The 21,701-nt window shown below is 41.6% G+C and overlaps 1 protein-coding gene across 1 annotated transcript in view; it reads right to left on the bottom strand.

Annotated features, from left to right (window-relative positions):
* Nucleotides 1–21,701, bottom strand: part of atrnl1b (attractin like 1b) — a 146,473-nt gene that overhangs the window by 53,042 nt on the left and 71,730 nt on the right. The window contains exons 21-22 of the mRNA XM_088323704.1: nt 14,488–14,540; nt 1,851–1,945 (exon numbers count right to left, since the gene is read on the bottom strand). Coding sequence (XP_088179830.1) covers nt 1,851–1,945; nt 14,488–14,540 — 148 coding nt within the window. The remainder of the gene's footprint in view (nt 1–1,850; nt 1,946–14,487; nt 14,541–21,701) is intronic.

Genomic DNA, 21,701 nt, shown 5'->3' with positions numbered 1-21,701 from the left:
CGGATTCAATCCCTTAGCGGGCCTGATCTGGCCCGCGGGCCGCCTGTACCTTAGGGCAAGTTGAATTCAAGACTTTTTAATACCTTTTGAAATCAAATTTAAGACCAGGGAGACAAAAAAATAACAAAAAAATATATAAACATGGTCCAATGTAAAGATCTCTATTCAAAGTCGCTATGTGTATTGCGAGTAGACCGAAAACACAGGTTGGCTCTGAGAGGCCCGACTGAAACCACATCACCGTTTGAAAAGTTTTGGAGAGGACGTCGTTGGGCATCACCCCAAAACATAAACAGAGCGGAAATATGACAGAGAGGGAACGTTGTTTATTTCATCCATACATTCATCCACGTTCAAGTACGTCTGGGAGACGGTCAGCTTTTTTATACCGTGTCCTCGTAGTTACGAAATGTTTTTCTCTAACCGACAGTGTTCTTTCTCAGGATCGACAGTGTTTTTTCCCGCCCTGACTTGGCTCAGTCAACACCGTGGTATTTCCTGTATAAATATTGCTTCATAACATCCAGATGTTTTCCATCAAGCCGACTCGCAGTTAATCCACAACGATAGTTCCACCATTGTGGTCACGCGACGTCGCCACGAAAGTAAATCGGTAAAATGATAAAAAAAAGATCATTTTAGTTCAAACAAATACAGTGGAACCTCGGTCTTCGAACGCCTCTCAGTTCGAACAAATCGGAGTCCGACCAAAAATTTCGAGAAATTCTTGCTTCGCTGTTCGGTCAAAAAATCCGAGTTCCAACGCCGGTAATGCGTGAGTGCGTACGCTAGGGTGCGATGCTGAGCGGCGTACGGGTGTTTTAGCCCCTTATTATGCCTCCGAAGAAAGTCAGTGCAAGCGGCAAAGTTGCTACAGGTGAAAAAAGAAAAGTAGTGTGTACAACTATTGCATTTAAGAAAGAAATAATAGCTAAATATGAAGGAGGTGTGCGAGCGCCTTCTGCTGACCACCACAAAGGTAAGAAATCCTACTCATAATTCTTTTCTTTATCCCTCTTTTTATTTTTACACGTTCATGTTGGCGTAATCTTTCGTACGGAAGATTACGATAACGCGAACGTACGTTTAGCCTGGGTTAGCTTTAAGTTTACGTTAAACATTCAGGGTGTTGGAACCGAGCCCAACATTCAGGGTGTTGGAACGGAGCCCCCTTTCCAATGAAGCGCTCACCACTTGTTGTGGAGACCCGGGTGCTAAATGACCTGTTTTTTTTTTTTGTTTTTTTTTACACATTCGTGTTAGCGTAAACTTTCGTACTGAAGATTACGCCAACGCGAACGTACGATGAGCCTGGGTTAGTTTTATGTTTACGTTAAACATTCGAGGTAAACATTCAGCTTGTTGGAACGGATTAAAACGATTTACATTATTTTTCATGGGAAAAATGATTTCGGTGATCGAACAAATCGGTTTTCGAACAGGGTTCTGGAACGGATTATGGTCGAGAACCGAGGTTCCACTGTATAATTAGATGTAAGACATTTAAATGCCAGTCCAGGTCTTCTTTTTAGAATCATGAATTCAAGGCCTCTAAAGACTTTGAGGATCGGCAGGAACCCTGTTATAGTACTTGCTGCACCTCTCCGAAACAACACATGAAACCAAAGGCCCCGGGTTATGAAACGCAACGTGCATCATCGAACCCAGAATACATTCGAAAGAGTCACGGTGTCATCGTCGAAGGTGTTAAAACACAGCGATAATTGACTTGTGATTGCGGCACTCGGCTCGCAGAGTCAGAAGGGAGCAGGGTGGCGACTGTCCAAGACGCCATTTGCATCTGATTTCATAAATACCACTGAGTCACAAAATGGTGACTCATTTGTTACCTGTTCGGGGGAGGCCATAAAGTTGATGGCGGTGTAGTGGTTGTCGTCTTCTTGGATGAGACTGAAGGTGAACTGGTAGTCGATCAAGAGATTGTCTGTGGGAAGAATCACAAAGACACGTTTTTCAGACCTAAAAACCTCTGTGGGGACGATGATGCCTTCATTAGGGTTTGTACTCCTCTTTCATGGCCAAATTCAAGTACTTCTCTTCAGCTGTCCTTTTGGTGTGCGACGCATAGTGAGCAATTATGCTTCTACACCATTCAAACTAATGCCAGCTACCGTTAATCAAGAGGGAGGAAGAAATGCAATGGTAAAGAGGAGCCCCCATAGCAGGCGTGTCAGAGACGTTTTAGGCAGATTTGATTTATTTTTCTTCATTTAACGCGTGGTCTATCAAGTCATACTACACATGGCAACAATTTGAAACACAGAAAGTGGTAACAACGGCAATAATTCCAGCACGAAAAAACGGCGGAGAAATTCTTCGGAAGACCGCGAATGCAAGGAAAACACGTGTGTTGAAGCGAACGATTCGACGAAAGATAATAAACAAAAGAATACTCCGAGCAAGAAAAGGACTTTTCTGCCCAAATGGACTAAATTAGATTCCTGGTGACGCTATGAGGAGGATGATAATGGATTGGACCTTGAGAAGGCATTACAACTATGGCGGGACAACAAAACCACAAAGAATATATGAACTGAAAAATCTGAAGTGATAACTGCTTTGTATTACCAATTAACTGTGATGATTATAACTGGATAAAAATATAGATTAATATTTCAGCAATAATATTTTATATATTGTACAATATTGTTGTTAACGGAAAAATCTTGAAGTGATAACTGATTTGTATTACCAATAAACCGTGATGATTAAAACTGAATATATAGATTTATATTATATAATTGTGGCCAATTTACAATTTCAACCTGGATAAGACTACATTTTGGGGAGCCATAGATCTCTGTTGGGACCCTTAGATTTTTGAGCAAGCGAGTCCCCGGGACCCATCACTTTTCACAGCTCAAATGAACACTGAGGAAGCCTAACCGAGAGATAGAAAAAAAAATGGATGATGGTTATTGTTTTCGGTGCATTTGACAGCTGATTTAAGACACTGACTCGCTAACATATGGCGTGTTAGCTGTATACCAACACAAGAGGAGAATTCACGCCCAAAGTGGGGAGAGGGGAGCAAACTTCCGCAAACGCAGACTACAAATAACAAAACGGATGTCCGAGCAAGACTCTGACGGACGGAGAGTAAGTGAAATCAAAAGATGATCGTCATCAAATCCAAAAGTCGGCAATCAGGGTGTCCAATTTTCTCATCAGGCTAAGAGCAAAAATGCAATTTTACAGCAGCCTCAAAAACCTTCCACAATGATTAATAAGAAAGGCGACAATTTAATGACCATCGAGAACAGACTGCCGCTGCCATTTTTAATTTTGTTTGATTAGATGCGTCATCCAAAAGTCAGAACATTGTGTCAAAATCAGATGTTGGTTTTGTTTTTGCATCAAACTCAAACAAAAGTTCAAATTAGGTTTGTTTTTAAAGCGAATGTCGACCTTTGATGGTCAGTATTTCCCCTTAAAACCACTAAAGTGAAAACAGTTTCCTAGGATCAACCTCATGTGAGACATAATCGTAAATGGAACCAAATGATTTCTAAATGTTTTCATATTTACAACGAAAAAACACGGAAAAGTAGGTGTTGCAAAATTATTGCCCCCCTGTTCTCTCAGCTCACCAAGACATGATTGTCACTCTAAACTTTCAGCCCAACAGGGATAAAACTAATCAGGGAAGCAACCAAGAGGTGCATTGTCACATTGGATGACCTGCAGGCGTACACAGCTGAGGTGCATAAGATATCTGTGCATAAGATAACTATTACTCTGCATCAATCTAACCTTTAGGAAAGAGTAGCAAGTGGAAAGCCATCAGTTCAGATGAGACCAAATTTCACCTTTAACATTTGGCATAAGAGTAACACTGCACCATCCCAACTGACAAACATGGTGGTAGCAGCATCATGCTCTGGGGCTGCTTTTCTTCAGCCAGGACTGAGAAGATTGTTAGCGTGGATAGAAAGATGGATAGATTCCGATAAATAAAAATCTTTTGGAGTGGGCAAGAGACCTGAGAATAGGGTGCAGGTTCATCTTCAAACAGGACAACCTGAAAACACCATCCCAACTGTCAAACATGGTGGTGGCAGCATCATGCTCTGGGGCTGCTTTTCTTCAGCCAGGACTGGGAAGATTGTTAGCGTGGATAGAAAGATGGATAGATTCCGATAAATAAAAATCTTCTGGAGTGGGCAAGAGACCTGAGAATAGGGTGCAGGTTCATCTTCAAACAGGACAACCTGAAAACACCATCCCAACTGCCAAACATGGTGGTGGCAGCATCATGCTCTGGGGCTGCTTTACTTCAGCCAGGACTGGGAAGATTGTTAGCTTGGATAGAAAGATGGATAGATTCCGATAAATAAAAATCTTTTAGAGTGGGCAAGAGACCTGAGAATAGGGTGCAGGTTCATCTTCAAACAGGACAACCTGAAAACACCATCCCAACTGCCAAACATGGTGGTGGCAGCATCATGCTCTGGGGCTGCTTTACTTCAGCCAGGACTGGGAAGATTGTTAGCTTGGATAGAAAGATGGATAGATTCCGATAAATAAAAATCTTTTAGAGTGGGCAAGAGACCTGAGAATAGGGTGCAGGTTCATCTTCAAACAGGACAACCTGAAAACACCATCCCAACTGTCAAACATGGTGGTGGCAGCATCATGCTCTGGGGCTGCTTTACTTCAGCCAGGACTGGGAAGATTGTTAGCGTGGATAGAAAGATGGATAGATTCCGATAAATAAAAATCTTTTGGAGTGGGCAAGAGACCTGAGAATAGGGTGCAGGTTCATCTTCAAACAGGACAACCTGAAAACACCATCCCAACTGTCAAACATGGTGGTGGCAGCATCATGCTCTGGGGCTGCTTTACTTCAGCCAGGACTGGGAAGATTGTTAGCTTGGATAGAAAGATGGATAGATTCCGATAAATAAAAATCTTTTAGAGTGGGCAAGAGACCTGAGAATAGGGTGCAGGTTCATCTTCAAACAGGACAACCTGAAAACACCATCCCAACTGTCAAACATGGTGGTGGCAGCATCATGCTCTGGGGCTGCTTTACTTCAGCCAGGACTGGGAAGATTGTTAGCGTGGATAGAAAGATGGATAGATTCCGATAAATAAAAATCTTTTGGAGTGGGCAAGAGATCTGAGAATAGGGTGCAGGTTCATCTTCAAATAGGACAACCGGAAAACACCATCCCAACTGTCAAACATGGTGGTGGCAGCATCATGCTCTGGGGTTGCTATTTTTCAGCCGGGACTAGGAAGATTGTTAGCGTGGATGGAAAGATGGATTCCATCCATCCATTATCTGCACCGCTAATCATCAGTAGGGTCTATAATGGAATGGTTTAAACTGACAATCTATAGGTGATGGAATGGCCAAGCTACAGTCTGGAAGTCAATCCTATTGAGGGTTGGTGGAAAGATCTAAAAAATGCTGTCCATCAAACCTTAAGGAACTTGACTTATTTTGTCAGGAATAATGGGAAAATAGTTTTGTTTCAAGATGTGCAAAATTTACAGACACGTAGCCAAGACAAAAAGAGGTTGTGCAAAGTTTTAACTCAAAGAGGGGGTAATATCTTTGCAACGCCTATTTTTCAGTCTTTTATCTGTTGGCAAAATATCAAATGATGAATTCATTTGGTTTCTTTTCACAATTGTGTCGTTGATTCTTGGATAATATTATATAGAGAGTTTTAAGCCTGAATTATGGCAATATGTCAAAAATGTATTGGGAGGCCAACACTTTTGCAGGGTACTGTGGAATGTTTTAAGTTACAGAGCATGAAGGTAAAAATACACGGGTTTCCCTGACGTTGTGTTCTAAATGCGGTATTTTGAAGTCAAGGTCGAAGTAGAACGAAGTTGAGTAAAGTCAGTAGAGTTTTTCGAGAACCGGCTTCTTCAGCTCGGCTCACTAAAAGGAACCGGCTCTTTTGGGTCCTAAACGGCTCTTTGGGTTGTTTTTGCTTCTTTAATCCCAATATGACCAAATATTATGTAAAATTATGCACAAAATGACTCAAAGGAAGGGGGGAAATAGAGCGAAAAAAGAAAAAAATACCAAAATGAAAAAGTAGTGAAAAGCAGAAAAAAATAAACGAATGGAAGAGAAAAAAGAAGAAAGAATTCAGAAAAAAAGAAAAAAGAAACAAAGGAAAAAAGTAAATGAAGAACAAAAAGAAAAAAGTAACAGCTCGGAAAAAATAAACACAATGAGATTTTTTTAAAGGAATTCAAAAGAATGGAAAAAAAAACAGGGAAAAAGAAGAAAAAGTTTGTGTTGCATTCAAATAATTTCCAATGATACCAAGTCAATCTTGTTGCCAGCATTGTACTTCCACTAAAAAATGTGATTAAATAGAGTTGTGTATCGTGCAACCGACTCAATAAGCCCCCAAAAATGTTAGTATTATGCGACAAAAGATACCAGGAAAAAAAAGAAATGGAAATCTTGTGAAAGAATTGTTGTAAAAACAAACGAGGTTTGTAGGCCGTACAACCTTTGTAATAATACACGAGTCAATTCCTTCAAGAGTGAAAAATATTTTTGCATTGCCGGAAACTCAGCAAAATATAACGTGATGTCAAGTTTTGGACACGTTTGATAGTGACTTAGTTGCCACACTTGGGATTGCCGTTGCTCACTGTTGTTTCAAGCGTTGCTCACCTACTTTGTCTGAACGCTCAGACTTGTAAGGAAAATTACAGGGAACATTGGTACTGTGTATAACTGCATTTTTTTTTCCGTTTTTTTTCTTATACACAAATGCTACCATCACAAACCAAATAGCCCGTGTTTTCAGTCCGTAAGCGAGAGCTTAAGTGTCGGTGACGCTGGGAGGTTAAAAGGAGCCCAGGGCTCGAACTTTCCGTCTTCTCTTTGAGCTTTGCGTCACGCGATGGCATTTCGAAAGGGGAGCGAATCTCGGGCCGAGCGTTGCTGTCTGGAGGATAAGACGTGGAGGTGGGGGGAATTTATGTTTATTTATTTACGATGCACTGTGAAGGGCAGTGGCTCGAGCACATCGGCATATGAGGTAACACCGGTGACACTAGACGATATAACGCGCGAATGTGCAAATACAGTGGAACCTCGGTTTTCGAACGCCTCTCAGTACGAACGAATCGGAGTCCGACCAAAAATGTCCAGAAATTCTCGCTTCGCTGTTCGGTCAAAAAATCCGAGTTCCAACGCCGGTAATGCGTGAGTGCGTACGCTAGGGTGCGATGCTGAGCGGCGTACGGGTGTTTTAGCCCCTTATTATGCCTCCGAAGAAAGTCAGTGCAAGCGGCAAAGTTGCTACAGCTGAAAAAAGAAAAGTAGTGCGTACAACTATTGCATTTAAGAAAGAAATAATAGCAAACTATGAAGGAGGTGTGCGAGTGTCTGAACTTGCTAGGGAATACTTCCCGTTTTGACAACTACACTATGGATTACTTCTATCCTATGGACATGGGTTTTAGCGCACAAAAATGCGTGTATTCAAGGAATATACTCCTTGCCCTGAAGAATTCTCGTGCCGGTGTGATGAAGGGGCCTATCGTGGAAGAAGAGCCGGAGCTAGCGAAGCGGCTAGCGGCGTTATAAGTCTTCGGTACCATCCGTAATCATGGTAAATGCGAACTCACGACCAAATAAGATCATCGAGTGCGGGTGGAAAACATCGAAGCGCACAGGGAGCGCAGTTGCTGTGTTTTGCGGAAACGTGGCTCACGTTTAGCATTCCGGACGCTAACGTGTAGCCACCTGGAGCTACCCGGAGCGATCCGGCTTCAACGCCGCTATACAGAGACACGAAAGCCGGGGGGAATCGGAGAGGACTTGTTAACACGAGGTGGTGTATCCCTGGATTTTCACCGAGAAAATATTTCCATCTGCCGCAGGGATGTCGAACTTTTGGACTAGCAAGACGTCATCCACTCCGCTACAAGCACCACTAGGGCATCATGTTATTCTGTTAATAAACAACGGGGTAGACTGCTGGAAGTGTGAATTTCCCTAGGGGGATGAATAAAGTATCTATCTATTTATCTATCTATCTACAGCATGGCTAAATCTACAATCAGTGCGATACTAAAGAATAAGGAGGCTGTGAAATCTAGTGATAGATAGATGTGGCTAAGGGAGTGAGTGCTATAAGCAAGCAATGTCCGTCCACCTGCGCCTTCTGCTGACCACCACAAAGGTAAGAAATCCTATCCATAATTCCTTTATCTTTTTTTTTTATTATTACACGTTCATGTTAGCGTAATCTTTCGTACGGAAGATTACGATAACGCGAACGTACGATTAGCCTGGGTTAGCTTGATGTGGGTGTTGGAACGGAGCCCCATTTCCAATGAACCGCTCACCACTTGTTGTGGAAACCCGGGTGCTAAATGACTTGTAAACGACCTGCTTTTTTTTTTCTACACGTTCGTGTTAGCGTAATCTTTCGTACGGAAGATTACGATAACGCGGACGTACGTTTAGCCTGGGTTAGCTTAATATTTACGTTGAACATTCAAGGTAAACATTCAGGGTGTTGGAACGGATTAAAACGATTTACATTATTGTTAATGGGAAAAATGATTTCGGTGATCGAACAAATCGGTTTTCGAACAGGGTTCTGGGACGGATTATGGTCGAGAACCGAGGTTCCACTGTATTACTCCTTCGTGGACTGTAGAGGGCGCTTGGGATCAGTCGTTCTCAACTGGTCTTACGTGCGGACCCAGCACCCTGCCCTAATTACAGGCTTTAACCCAAATCAAGATGAAACAATTGTAATTCTCATGAAAGTAGTGGGCAGTCTAAAAGTGAAATGTATTGATTAAAAAGTTGACAGCCTTGCCAACCATCTTAGCGAAACAGGTACACTTTCTTCCTCCCTCTTTTTCCTATCTTTGTTGTCTTGCTCCCTCATCTCTTTCAGATTTAATTTCCCCCTATGTTCCGGTCCGGAGCCTTCGCTCTGAAAATGCTGTGATCCCAAGAGCATAGAAGAAATCCGCAGGTTGGAGAGCATTCTCCGTCTGGGGCCCAGTCCTGTAAAACGCTCTGCCTTTTGAGATTGGATCTGCAACCACAGTGGAACTATTTAAATCTAGGCTTAAAACACACTTCTGTTCTATAGCATATGAATGACCTAGATTTTATGTTGACGATATCTGTATATTATTTGTTATTGCAAGATCCATTTTGGCCAGGTCATCCTGGAAGGGGGGTGACCTCATGTGTGGTCCCTTCTCAAGGTTTCTTCATTTTCCTCATGTTGAGGTTTTTGAGTTTTCCCTTGCCCTCATATAGGTTTTAGATCAGGGGATGGTGTCATCATAGTCTGTAGTTTGCAATAGTCTGTGGTCCGTGCAGCCCTTTGAGACTGTCCCTTCTCAAGGTTTCTCCATTTTCCTCATGTTGAGGTTTTTGAGTTTTTCCTTGCCCTCATGGAGGTTTTAGATCAGGGGATGGTGTCATAATAGTCTGTAGTTTGCCATAGTCTGTGCAGCCCTTTGAGACGGTCCCTTCTCACAGTTTCTTCATTTTCCTCATGTTGAGGTTTTTGAGTTTTCCCTTGCCCTCATGTAGTTTTTAGATCAGGGGATGGTGTCGTAATAGTCTGTAGTCTGTGCAGCCCTTTGAGACTGTCCCTTCCCAAGATTTCTTCATTAGCTGGGATGGGCTCCAGCACCCCCGCGACCCTACTGAGGATAAGCGGTGCAGATAATGGATGGATGGATGGATGGATAGATATATACATTTATTTTTGCTTTTGTTTTTTCTTTTTTCTGTTTTTGTCTTTCGCTTTTTTCGCTCACATTTTCCTTTTTGTTTGTTTTGATCTGATTTTCTTTCTTTTCCCCCTCTCTCTTTTTTCCCTGTCTTTCTCTTATTTTTTCCTTCTTTTGTAATAAGAAATAAATTATACTCGATGGTCCTTTTTGATCGTCTAGAGTGTATATTTTTTTCTTGTATTTTTTAATACTATTTTTTGGTTGCACTATGCAACGCAGCAACTATTGCACTCTCACCACCACGACCTGGGTTTGATTCCCGTGGCATCTAAAGTTTTACGATGGTGGTCTGCGATATTTTTTGAATAGTCAAACATTGCACACATACTGACATACTGTTAAACCGTACAAACTAATGCCAGCTGCCATTAATCAAGAGTGAAGAAAGAAGGCAATGGCAAAGCGAAACCACCAGAGAGCGGTGTCAGCGTCATGATAAGCTTGTTGGGAAACATGGCAACAATTTGAAGCATTTACAAGCACCTCACTCAAATTTTAATCCTTGAAAACACAACATTTGAAGCACCCGTACGAACCCCGTCAATTCATCACTGAAGGCATAACCATAATGTGGCCCACGATGAAAGCGAGTTGGACACCTCTGCTCTAAACGAACTAAGGAGTAGGTGGGCGAGTGGAAAAAAATGTCCTCCGGCCCGTTTAATTAGCTCGGATGGCTCGCTCCTTGTAACGCGCTTGACATTTTCACGACAAGTCATTTTCGTCAGCGAACAGGCGCCGCGGGTGGCCGAGCGTCAAGACGGGCCATCTGCCACCGAGCGGGAAGTGAAGAAGTCGGCGAGGGATGCACGGACTGTATACGGTACGTGTCGGTGCCGTCATTAGACATCCGTCTCGGGGGGGTGGGGGGTGGGCGCATATGAAAACCAACAATTACTGTATGACCCCCTAAAGATTTTCGCACTGATGCAGGATAAGCATTAAGCCACCAACACCTGAGGCTGTTTTCAGTGCTTTTTGGCAATGGTCAATTACTTTTTCACATATTCATGAATTGGCTAATGTACTCTTGGACAGGTTACGCGGCCAAAAATTGTGTCGTTATTGTATTTATATATTTATTCAGCCAGTATAAACCATAAACATGATATATACAAGAAATCATTTGACACGCAAACACTAAATAATGATAAAATAATAGATTTAAATCTATTAAATTTAAAGAAATTTAATAGATTTTACTCTATTCTTAAAAGAATAGAGTAAAAAAGATATTGTAGTGTGTAATACAAGGTAATTATATAGAATAGTTTAAAAAGAAAGAATATGTAATGAAATGAAATGAGCAGTAGCTCAGGAGGTAGAGTGCTCGTCTTGGGATCAAGAGATCGCAGTTCGAATCCCGGCTCCTCCGTGTTACATGTCGAAGTGTCCTTGGGTAAGACACTGAACCCCTAATGCCCCCAATAAGCGGGTTAGCGCCTTACATGGCTGCAAGGCCGCTATTGGGAAACGTGAAGCACACTGTAAAGCGCTTTGGGAAGTCTTGACTTGAAAAGCGCTAAATAAATGCAGATCATTCCATTTCATAATACAAGGTAATTATATAGAATAGTTTAAAAAGAAAGAATATGTAAATAACAAGACTAGAGAATAGGTCGGAGGAACGCCGTTGGCATAATAATACTGTACACAATAACCTAAATCAATTCCCGTCGAACATACGGATAGCGGGAGGGTAAAAACTCTCTTTAAGACGTGAAGTCTTGCTCGCAATGGAGCGAAGACGGCGACCTGACGGCAGGTCATCAAAGTACCTGCGAGCAGGGTGACTGGGATCCTCTATCATTTTTAGTGTCCGTTTTCTAGTCCGATCGATGTAGATACTTTTGCAGGGACCTATTATTTCCTCTGCCGTCCTCACTACTGATTCCATCTTTGACAATTCTTTCTGATTGACGCGACCAAACCAAACTGTGATTGACCTAGTTAAAACGGATTCAATGATAGCACGATAAAAATTGACTAGAATGGATTGACGGACTCCGAATGATTTGAGTTGGCGAAGGAAGTAGAGCCTTTGTCTGGCTGACTTTAGAATATCAGTAGCATTGACAGTCCATGTGAGGTCAGCTGACAAGTAAGTACCCAGAAACTTGAATGAATGGACCAGTTCCACCTCACTACCATTAATTGACAGTGGCACATGCGGGGGAGGCTTCGTACGGAAATCTATTATCATCTCCTTAGTTTTACCTACATTCAGTAACAGATTACTCTCATGACACCAGGTTTTTACAACAACTGTTACATCAGATTTCCATTTTTAAGAAAATCTCTTGTGACATAATTTTGTGGATTCATTTAGTTGGTTGTACACTGCAGAACTGTACTCAACCACACCTTTTTGAGTGAAGGTAGGTGTAAAGTAGGCTTAAACGTATTTGCTCAAGGTGTGTATTTCTAATCAGTATGATGTTCCTTTTGGCCGTCTCTTAGTCTTCCTGTCTTTGTATAAAGGTGTTTTTCCAGGGGGGTGGTCTTTTGTCTCAACATACCAGTATTTTTCATGTCTTGTGATTTCTATAAAACAGAGTCAGACGGGGAGTGACCCAGAGGGAGTATGACCAGCGAGCTGAGAGCGAGTCAATTGTCCTCTCCTCCCCCCATTTCCCTCCAGCTGCAGTTGTTTAAAAACTAAACAAGTCTTTGCCTGAATTTTCTTCTATCGTTAGCCAAGTTATAGCTCTCCCACACGTCGGTGGTCTACCTTTAGACCCCACAGTAGTGTTTGCAGAAAGATTGACTTGATATATTTGCAATTTATTTGAATGTCACAGGATTTTTCAGCAAACTACGAGAAAGTTTTTCATGTAACTGGGAACAGTCAGACTTCTGTAATGTCAAGCAAAAAGAAACATGTTTAGCACAGACTGCGCAGAGGCAGAAACTTACTGAAAGTTACATATAAGGTGCATCCACCGATCTCCTCCATTACTACCGGCCGCCGACCCGGCTCTCCAGTTACTCCACACTCCCCGTTCTCTCTCTAACTCACATGAGCGCTTACTTTTGTCTACTTAATCTTGTCTTGATATTGACTTCAAAATACCATGTTTCAAACACACAAAGGAAACCCACATTGTTTTTGCCCACATGCACTAAAAATTCTGGCCGAATTTGCGAGGAAATTCAATTTGCAAATTCGAAGCCTTCTATTTTTTTTCTTGTTTTGTTACTTGTCTTCCTAGCTATTTTTTTCTTTTTGCTCGCTCTTTTGTATTATTTTGTTTCTCTCTTTTTTTCTTTGTTTGTTTAAATCTTCCTATTTTTTTTCATGTATTTGTTAATTTAAACATTTTTTTCCTTCCCTTTTTTCTTTTTATCTTGTATTTTTTGTTTTCTCTTTCCTACCTTTTTGCTTCTTTTTTATTCTCTAATTTTTTTCTTGTTTTCATCTTTTTTTTAATTTGCTTTATTTTTCTACCCTTTTTTAACATCTTCTTGTGCATTATTCTACATAATAAATGTTAATAAATGGGTTAGGGCAAAGAAAAACAATACAAAAAGCCGAAAGAGACAGGTCTTTTGAGTGAACCGAGCGGAAATGGCTGCTTCTCTAAAAAGAGACGAAATTCCCATCGGGGAGGGGATGTTCCCTCTATGGCAGGGGTCGGGAACCTATGGCTCGCGAGCCATATATGGCTTTTTCTATGAGTGCCTGTGGCTCACAGACAAATTTGAATGCATGCAAATTTTCTCCATCTCGTTCGAAATATGAACTTTTAGTCCTGTTCAGATACACGCAAAGCCAAACTAAAGCTAAATTTTAAAGCAGTGCTTCGCAGAATATATAGGGCACGTTTTTCACTACAATTTACAGTCAAGGTGTCACACAAAGAAAAACTCGTTTTGGCTATACAACGCTAAAGAATCCTTTATATAAAAGCTCACTATATAATCTGTGTTCAGTGTGCAGATACTTTATGATGAAATCCACAGAAAAAAACTGTAAATACGCCAAAACACCGGAAAGAGAACTTAAAGTTACTTGATTGGGTGAGTGGGAGGGATGGGTGGAGCTATGCAAAAAGTACAAGCACACCCTCCATCTCTCGCTCTACTCCGTCTGCGCCAAAGGTAAGCACATCAGGCTCCCTGCTTGCAGAATGTTGCAACGTTTTTACAAAATAACTGCTTGCATCTGGTTTTGAAACCAATATGTATCAAAAAAAAGGGGCAAAATGAGTTTAACCGATTTTGAGTAATTGCAAGAAAGAGACAAGTTTAAAGTGGTATGTTTGTTGATTTGGGGACACGGGCTCTGGCATTATTCTCTTTTCATAATTTCTATCAAATCATCAAAAATAAATGTGCTGAAGACTAAGCTTTTGTCTGGGACGCGGGTTTAGCAATTTAGTAAATTTGTCTCATAATATATGGTGAGGCTCTTTCCCAAAATAAAATTAATATATTTTGCTTTTATGGCTCTTTGAGTCAAAAAGGTTGCCAACCCCTGCTCTTTGGGGACTGAGGTGGCAATGTGTGCTGTAGGACAGGGGAGACTCCACAACAGTTTCTGCTGACAAACAATATTATATAATTGAGATAACATATGCGCTGCCCAGACTGCCACCAGTACTAGATCCAGTTTTCTTTGGGTGGGCAGAGCGTCTCGGTGGGTGAGAACTGCCCCCACACCCCTCATGGTCACGCCCCTGGTACGTGTGGTGAAACGGTACTCACAATAGCAGGTTCCCCTGAGTGGATTGCCGAGGTAACGGTTTTCTGAGTCGCACCTGCAGGGAAGCAGAGAGAACAGAGAGGGAAATGAGCGTGCAACTCTGCTGCAATCCTTTGAGCTTTGATAACCTGTCAAAAATCGACACGTGGCACGAAAACTGCTTCAAACATCAAACTCTTAAGCCCTTGCAGTGGAAAAGTTATGTTAATCGGGAATACAACCCTACGGTGTCAAAGCCACTTGTCAAAAGGTGAATTATTTACATTTAAATATGCTAATGGTTTGATTATGAAGACGTGCGACTCACCAAAGGCTGTTTCGATTTTGTTTTTTTTTATCATGTTTGGACGTGATAATCAGAACCAGGGGGAAAAAAATCTTTGCAGGGTTTGAAGCAAGCTGGCTAACATTGCTTGAAAATTCTTCACTTATTAAATGTTGATTGCTTTAGTTGGAAATCAATACAGTAAGACCTCGGTTATCGCGGTTAATCGGGACCAAAACCACCCGCGATAAGTGAAAATCCGCAAAGTAGCAACGCCCCTTCAATAAGATTTTTTTTTTTAATTTATTTTATTTTTTTATTATTATTTAACACCGCCGTAATGCATAATAGTCTTTAAGATCCCGTCAGCAAACACGAGCTTTAACGTGCGCCACGAGCACCATGCTAAGCCGGGAAGGCTCTCGACTTACTCTGGCCGTACTGAGTATACTGGTAGCCCACGGCTGCCACCGCTGGGTCCACGCGGCTTCCGCTTCACCGGCCCCTAACCCCCACAGGTCCCCCTACCCCTTTCCCCCCCATCGAGGGCCGTGTAGCGCCGTGTAGCGCCATGTAGAGCCATCGCGGCCCGAGCAGGAGACGTGACGTTGGTGACTTTTTCATCCGCGTTACAAACGCATTTTGTAGAATAGGATCGCGCTTTATTGTTTAAATAAACGCATTATATAGACTAAGATCGCCCAATTATTTTAATTAGCTCGCATTATGGTTTCAATAAGCGTACTATATAGAATACGATCGCTTTTGTCGGAAGCTCAGCAGAATGCGCGTTCACGCTTCTGTACGGGAGTCGGATTTGGGCACGACACCGGGAAACGAGAACGGCGCGCCGTGCTAGGGTCGTCGGCCGAGGGGGATTCCCGCAAAAAGTAGCGACGCCCCTTAAAAAATAATAATAATAAAATTCACCATTACAGACCGCGAAGCTCTGAATCCGCGAACGTCAAACCGCGAAGTAGCGAGGTCCCACTGTATACAATTTTTGAAAAATCTAAACTAAAGTAATGAAAGATATATATTATTCCAAAGTGGCTGGGTCTCCAACACGACCCGAAGCAGACAGCCAGGAAAACCAAGGAGTGGCTCCGTAAGAAACATATCAAGGTTCTAGCATGGCTCCAGACCCGAACCCAATTGAAAATCTTTGGAGGGAGCTCAAACTCCGTGTTTCTCAGCAACAGCCCAGAAACTTGATCTAGAGAAGATCTGTGTGGAGGAGTGAGCCAAAACCCCGCCTGCAAACCCGGTGAAAAACTACAGGAAACGTTTGACTTCTGTAATAGCAAACAAAGGCTACTGTACCAAATATTAACATTCACTTTCTTAGGTGTTCAAATACTTATTTTCATGTGTATCACACAAATAAATCGTTAAAAAAATCTTGCATTGTGATTTCTGGATTTTTCTTTTTAGTTTATCTCCCTCACAGTGGATATGCACTGACCATGAGCCCTCCATGATATCTAAGTGGGAGGAAATAGCAAAATAGCCGGGTGTTCAAATATTTATTTTCTTCACTGTATATATATGTACACACATACACCATTCAAAGGTTTGGGGTCATCCAGATAATTGAGCTTTTCATGACAATCTTTTTATTAACCAAATTCCAAAATAAAGGTTAGGAAATAGGATTTTATTTGAAACAAATATTTTCATTTTTAGGACTTTGTTTTCGCCAAAGAATGGTATTTTCCAAGCAACCCAGAATTTTGGAATTATAGTGTATTTCATGAGTAATTCTGGATAACCACAATCCAGAATAAACTCCACACATTATTTTAGATAACATATCAGTGTCTGATATGCACCTGTATATAAGCCGCATGCGCCCACATTTAAACATGTAACACAAACACAAAATTAACCTACACCCGACTGCAAGTCCCGCGATTGAAACTAAATGTCCTTCATTAAAGTCCACAGTCCAAAAATCACAGCCGGCAAAATGAACTGAAAATGATACCGGTACTTAAGGTTTAATGCAGACCTGCAGAGTCCGGGTCCCGTTGAAAGTAATCCAAGGAAAAAAGTGTATATTTCCAAAGGTAAGGGTGGGAAAAAATATATCAGATGAAGACATTTACTCACGCAACTCCTTTTTCTTTAACCAACTTTTTACCCCCTCTTCTTTCCTTGTCTGTCCCTCACCTTTAGCGGTCCCCACTTAAACTCGGCACCCCGCGTTTGTTCCGCCCCTCATTTTTCGTTCACACGTGCAAAACATATCAGAATAAGTGTCTCAAATAAATACATTACAAAAATATACAGTTGCAAATACATATTATACACGGGTTCACCCAGAGAGTTTTCAAAGCTTCAATAATAATAATATAGCTTTGACAGGGCAGTTAATGGTAGCACCCACCACATTTTAAGAGGAAAACCGATTTTGTACATACACAAGCCGCACCTGTATATAAGCCGCATGCGCCCACATTTAAACATGTAACACAAACACAAAATGAACCCAAACCCGACTCCAAGTCCCGCGATTGAAACTAAATATCCTTCATTAAAGTCCACAGTACAAAAATCACAGCCAGGAAAATGATACGAATGTAATTTTGTTGAAACTATATCCAAGCTTCCATTCTAGAATATGAGAGTTTGTTTGGAGTTTTGGCCTATTCCAACTCTTAAGTCCTATTTTGGATAGAGGTTTATCTATCCGGGTGATTCAGACCGTGATTAAAAGGATTTGACATTCTCTCTCGGACACAATCAAACTCTGCGGTCATCGTTCGCGCCTCGGTCTCACTCGCATCGGGACTGTTTGTGCCGCTGTGCCGGGCAACGTTTAGTCATGCCACTTTCCGTCTTTGCCGTTCAGATGGTGTGTTTGTGCGTCTGTTTTTTTTTCTGTTTTTTTTTTTTTTTGCGAGATGCCACAGACGCCGCGGGCTTGAAAAACAGAACGTCTGTCAAATAACAACAACTGCTCCGAGGCGAACACAATCGTGTAATTGCCTCGCCATCCCCGTTTCTTTATTTATTTATTACCCCTCTCGTGCTATTTTTACCCTCCGAGCTAGGACCCTCATCATTGGCGTTATTAGAATGATTGGTCCTTAGTTTAGAGTCATTTTATACAGGACGTACGTTAATTGCAGGCTTTTTGTTGCCTCGTTGTGTCTTGAGCGCAAGTTGAAATGGAAAGTGAACTGGATGCGGTTCAAGGACAGCAGAGAAAATCATCGGGACTTCTCTCCCCTCCATTCAGGACATTGGCCAGAAGCACTGCCTATCCCATGCTAAAAACATTACCGGGGACCCCTCTCACCCCCATCATGGACTGTTCACTCTGCTAGTCTCTGGGAAGAGGCACTGCAGTGTGCGGTGCAGGACCACCAGGTTCCACAATAGTCTTGTCCCCCTGGCCATTAGACTGTTAAATGGTCAATCAAACACATAATAAGTCTAAACTGCTGCTAATCTGTACATCTGTTGGTTTTGTTTGACTTTTTTGCACTACTGGCAGTTCTTTATAGCTAGCCACTCCTTGCACATCTGTTTCTCTGCACTATTGTACTTACAGTGTTATTGTTACTGTTTACCTGACTTGTTTACCTGACTGCCCATTTTGCACATCTGGTTAGCTGCTCCTCTTGCACTCTTTGCACTACTGTAAAATACTATACATAGCCATAATTATTTAGTATATTATTAGTACTTCAATACTCCGACTCAATACAACATTTTATTTATATCTGTACATTCAAGGAAACTGCGGGTCAGATGTATCGACATTTCGTTCTGTATACACGTGTACTAGAATGACAATAAAGTAGATCTGAATCTGAATCAAGTACAGTTGGGGACATATTTGTTTGTATTTGCTTGAGAACAATATTTGCCTAATGTCCTTGCCGAAGAAAGAAATCAGTATTAGTACGTCAATTAAAAAAAATACACTCCAATTAGAAGTGTATTTAAGGGCCAGAATTTAAAAGTTACCTGAGTACTTTGAATTACCTGAAAATTTTGTGTATTTCTTGTTTGATTTATACTATTCGGAACATTGACTGAACATTAGGGTACCTACTGGGCAGTTGCAGTTGATTCAATAGGGGTTTGGTTGCGTTGTATGACCCTGGAACGGATTAGTCCTGTTTCAATTCATTTCAATTGGAAAACGTGTTTCAACTAACAACGGTCTCATTATATGTGACTGCTGGAACCAATTAGAATCGTAAGTTGGGGTACCACTGTGCGCCAAAATGTGTAAAATATCGACCTCGGCCCTCCATTTTTGTGCTCGTCACAGCGCTGAACGACGTCTTCTGTTTACCTGCCAGTAATTAATATCAAGGTCATTGTGACATTCAAGAAAGTTCATCACAACCTATTAGTAGCACTCTTTGGACTTTCGGATGTTTGTATTTCCTTAAAACGTATTTGAAAACTGTTATTCTTGTCCCAGTATTGTCCTCTTGGAAGACTTTTTTCAAACTAATCACATGTTCAGTGTCTGAAATAACTGCCCGGATGCCAGGGGCGTGCTTCTTTCACGTCGGGCGTACAACTTATACAACGTCTCCGCCCAGGTAGCAGACTTTTGCAAAAAAACCTTTCAGTTTGTTTTTTTCCTCTCAAATCAAACATTTGCTTATTAGTAAATCTTCATTCGGTTTGGAAATTTCGGTTCGTTTGGCAATTTGCATACTCGGCAGCCAATCCGAAGCCTGCAGCGAATAATTTGGTGCTTCCGGACTTTCCCGAGCGTTATAAGGTTGTGCTTTTCCAAAGTAGACGGTCAGAGATCACAAGGAAAAATGGATAAGTGGTTAGGAATCAAGCCAAAACCTCAGCCCCAGAAGATTCAAAAGAAGCTAACAAAATTTAAATGAATTGACTCATGTATTATTGCAAAGGTTGTACGGTCTACAAACGTCGTTTGTTTTTACAACAATTCTTTCACAAGATTTCCATTTATTTTATTCCTGGTATCTTTTGCTGCATAATACTAACATTTTTGGGGGTTGATTTAGTCGGTTGCACGATACAGAACTGTATTGAATCACATTTTTTTAGTGGAAGTACAATTTTGGCGACAAGATTGACTTGGTATAATTGGGAATTATTTGAATGCAACACAAACTTTTTCTTCTTTTTCCCTGTTTTTTTTCCCTTTTTTCCCATTTTTTTTAAATCCCTTTAAAAAGAATCTCATTGTGTTTATTTTTTCCTAGCACTTACTTTTTTCTTTTTGTTCTCTATTTACTTTTTTCCTTTGTTTCTTTCTTTTCTGAATTTTTCCTTCTTTTTTCTCCTCCTTTTGTTTTTTTCTCAGCTTTACACTACTTTTTCATTTTGGTATTTTTTTCTTTTTTGTTCTATTCCCCTTTCCTTTAAGTCATTTTGTGTCTAATTTTACATCATATTTGGTCATATAGAGATGAAAGAACCAAAAACAACCTGAAGAGCCGTTTAGGACCCGAAAGAGCCGGTTCCTTTTAGTGAGCCGAGCCGAAGAAGCCTGTTCTCAAAAAACTTTAAAAATTCACACACGCAGCTTAGAGGGAACATTACGCTGGCTAGATTTTCTTGTGCGCTGAGAATGTGCAGGCAGTGCGCGATTGCGCACGCGCACAGCTTAGAGGGAACATTGACTGTGATCGTCTCAGAGGTTTATTTAAAGTGCAGAGAGCATCAAGAAGAAAAGGGAACACACCAGGTAATTTCCGAGATACTGTTGTGGAGAAGTTTAAAGCTGAATTTGGATACAAAAAGATTTCCCAAGCTGTATACATCCCAAGAAGCACTAAAATCGGAAAATGCATCAAAATTGCAATAATTGGGTTCCCCCCAAAAAAAAAATCATGCAGCCCTAGCAACCAGCATTAGTCCCATCGACGCAGCCAGAATTGAGGCATCACAACCTATTTCGTAAGAACCCTAGCTCTCCTTAATCTGAATGACGCTTTATATGTTAGCAGAATTTGATGAAGACACTGATAGAGATGCAAAACCTCCATTTTCAGCAGAGACCTACGGGACATGGTGCTCCAAACCTGTTATTTTCCACTGACGCATCACTCATTCTTTTTCCAGACGCTTTATTGCGGTACATTGGAAGAAGCGGCACCAACATTGCTGCACTTTCACCCGGTAGACGAGTTATGATTAAAATACAAAACATGCGCGCTTTAAAGCTCTGGAGAGTCCATTTAGAGTGGTGCAAATCCATTACGGCAATGCGTTCGTGTCACGGTTGTTGTATTTTACAATCAAAGGGTCATAAAGGATATTTCGTTGAGGGGCGCAGGTCAGTGAGGTGAATGACGCTGAAGAAGGTAGTTATTAACCCATCCATCCATCCATTATCTGCACCGCTTATCCTCAGTAGGGTTGCGGGGGTGCCGGAGCCCATCCCAGCTATCTTCGGGCAGTGGGTAGGGGACACCCTGAACGGGTCGCCAGCCAATCGCAGGGCACACAGGGACAGACAACTCGCTCGCTCATTAACACCTAAGGACAATCTAGACCGGTCAATTCACCTGAAATGCATGTTTTTGGAATGTGGGAGGAAACCGGAGTGCCCGGAGGAAACCCACGCAAGCACGGGGAGAACATGCAAACTCTGACAAGCTTGCTTACAATTAGTAAACAACTGACGGCTCATTCACAGCTAGGGACAATTTGGACCGGCCAATTCACCTGAAATGCATGTTTTTGGAATGTGGGAGGAAACTGGAATGCCCGGGTTAAACCCACGCAAGCACGGGGAGAACATGCAAACTCCACACAGGAAGGTTGATAGCTGGATTTGAACCCATGACCTCAGAACTGTGCCGCACATACTGCCCTATTTTATTTATCCTAGTGTTGTATTTTTGGTATGTTTAATTACTATTTGTATTTTTGTGATCAGCGATTGGAGTTCACGTGGATGATTTGGGAGGATAGGAATGGACAATTTATACGATT

This window comes from Urocampus carinirostris, chromosome 19 (genome assembly GCF_059441175.1).
Source record: "Urocampus carinirostris isolate Australia breed hairy pipefish chromosome 19, RoL_Ucar_1.0, whole genome shotgun sequence".
NCBI lineage: Eukaryota > Metazoa > Chordata > Actinopteri > Syngnathiformes > Syngnathidae > Urocampus > Urocampus carinirostris.
Note: the sequence above shows the minus strand (reverse complement) of the source record. Positions and strands in the feature narration are given on the sequence as shown.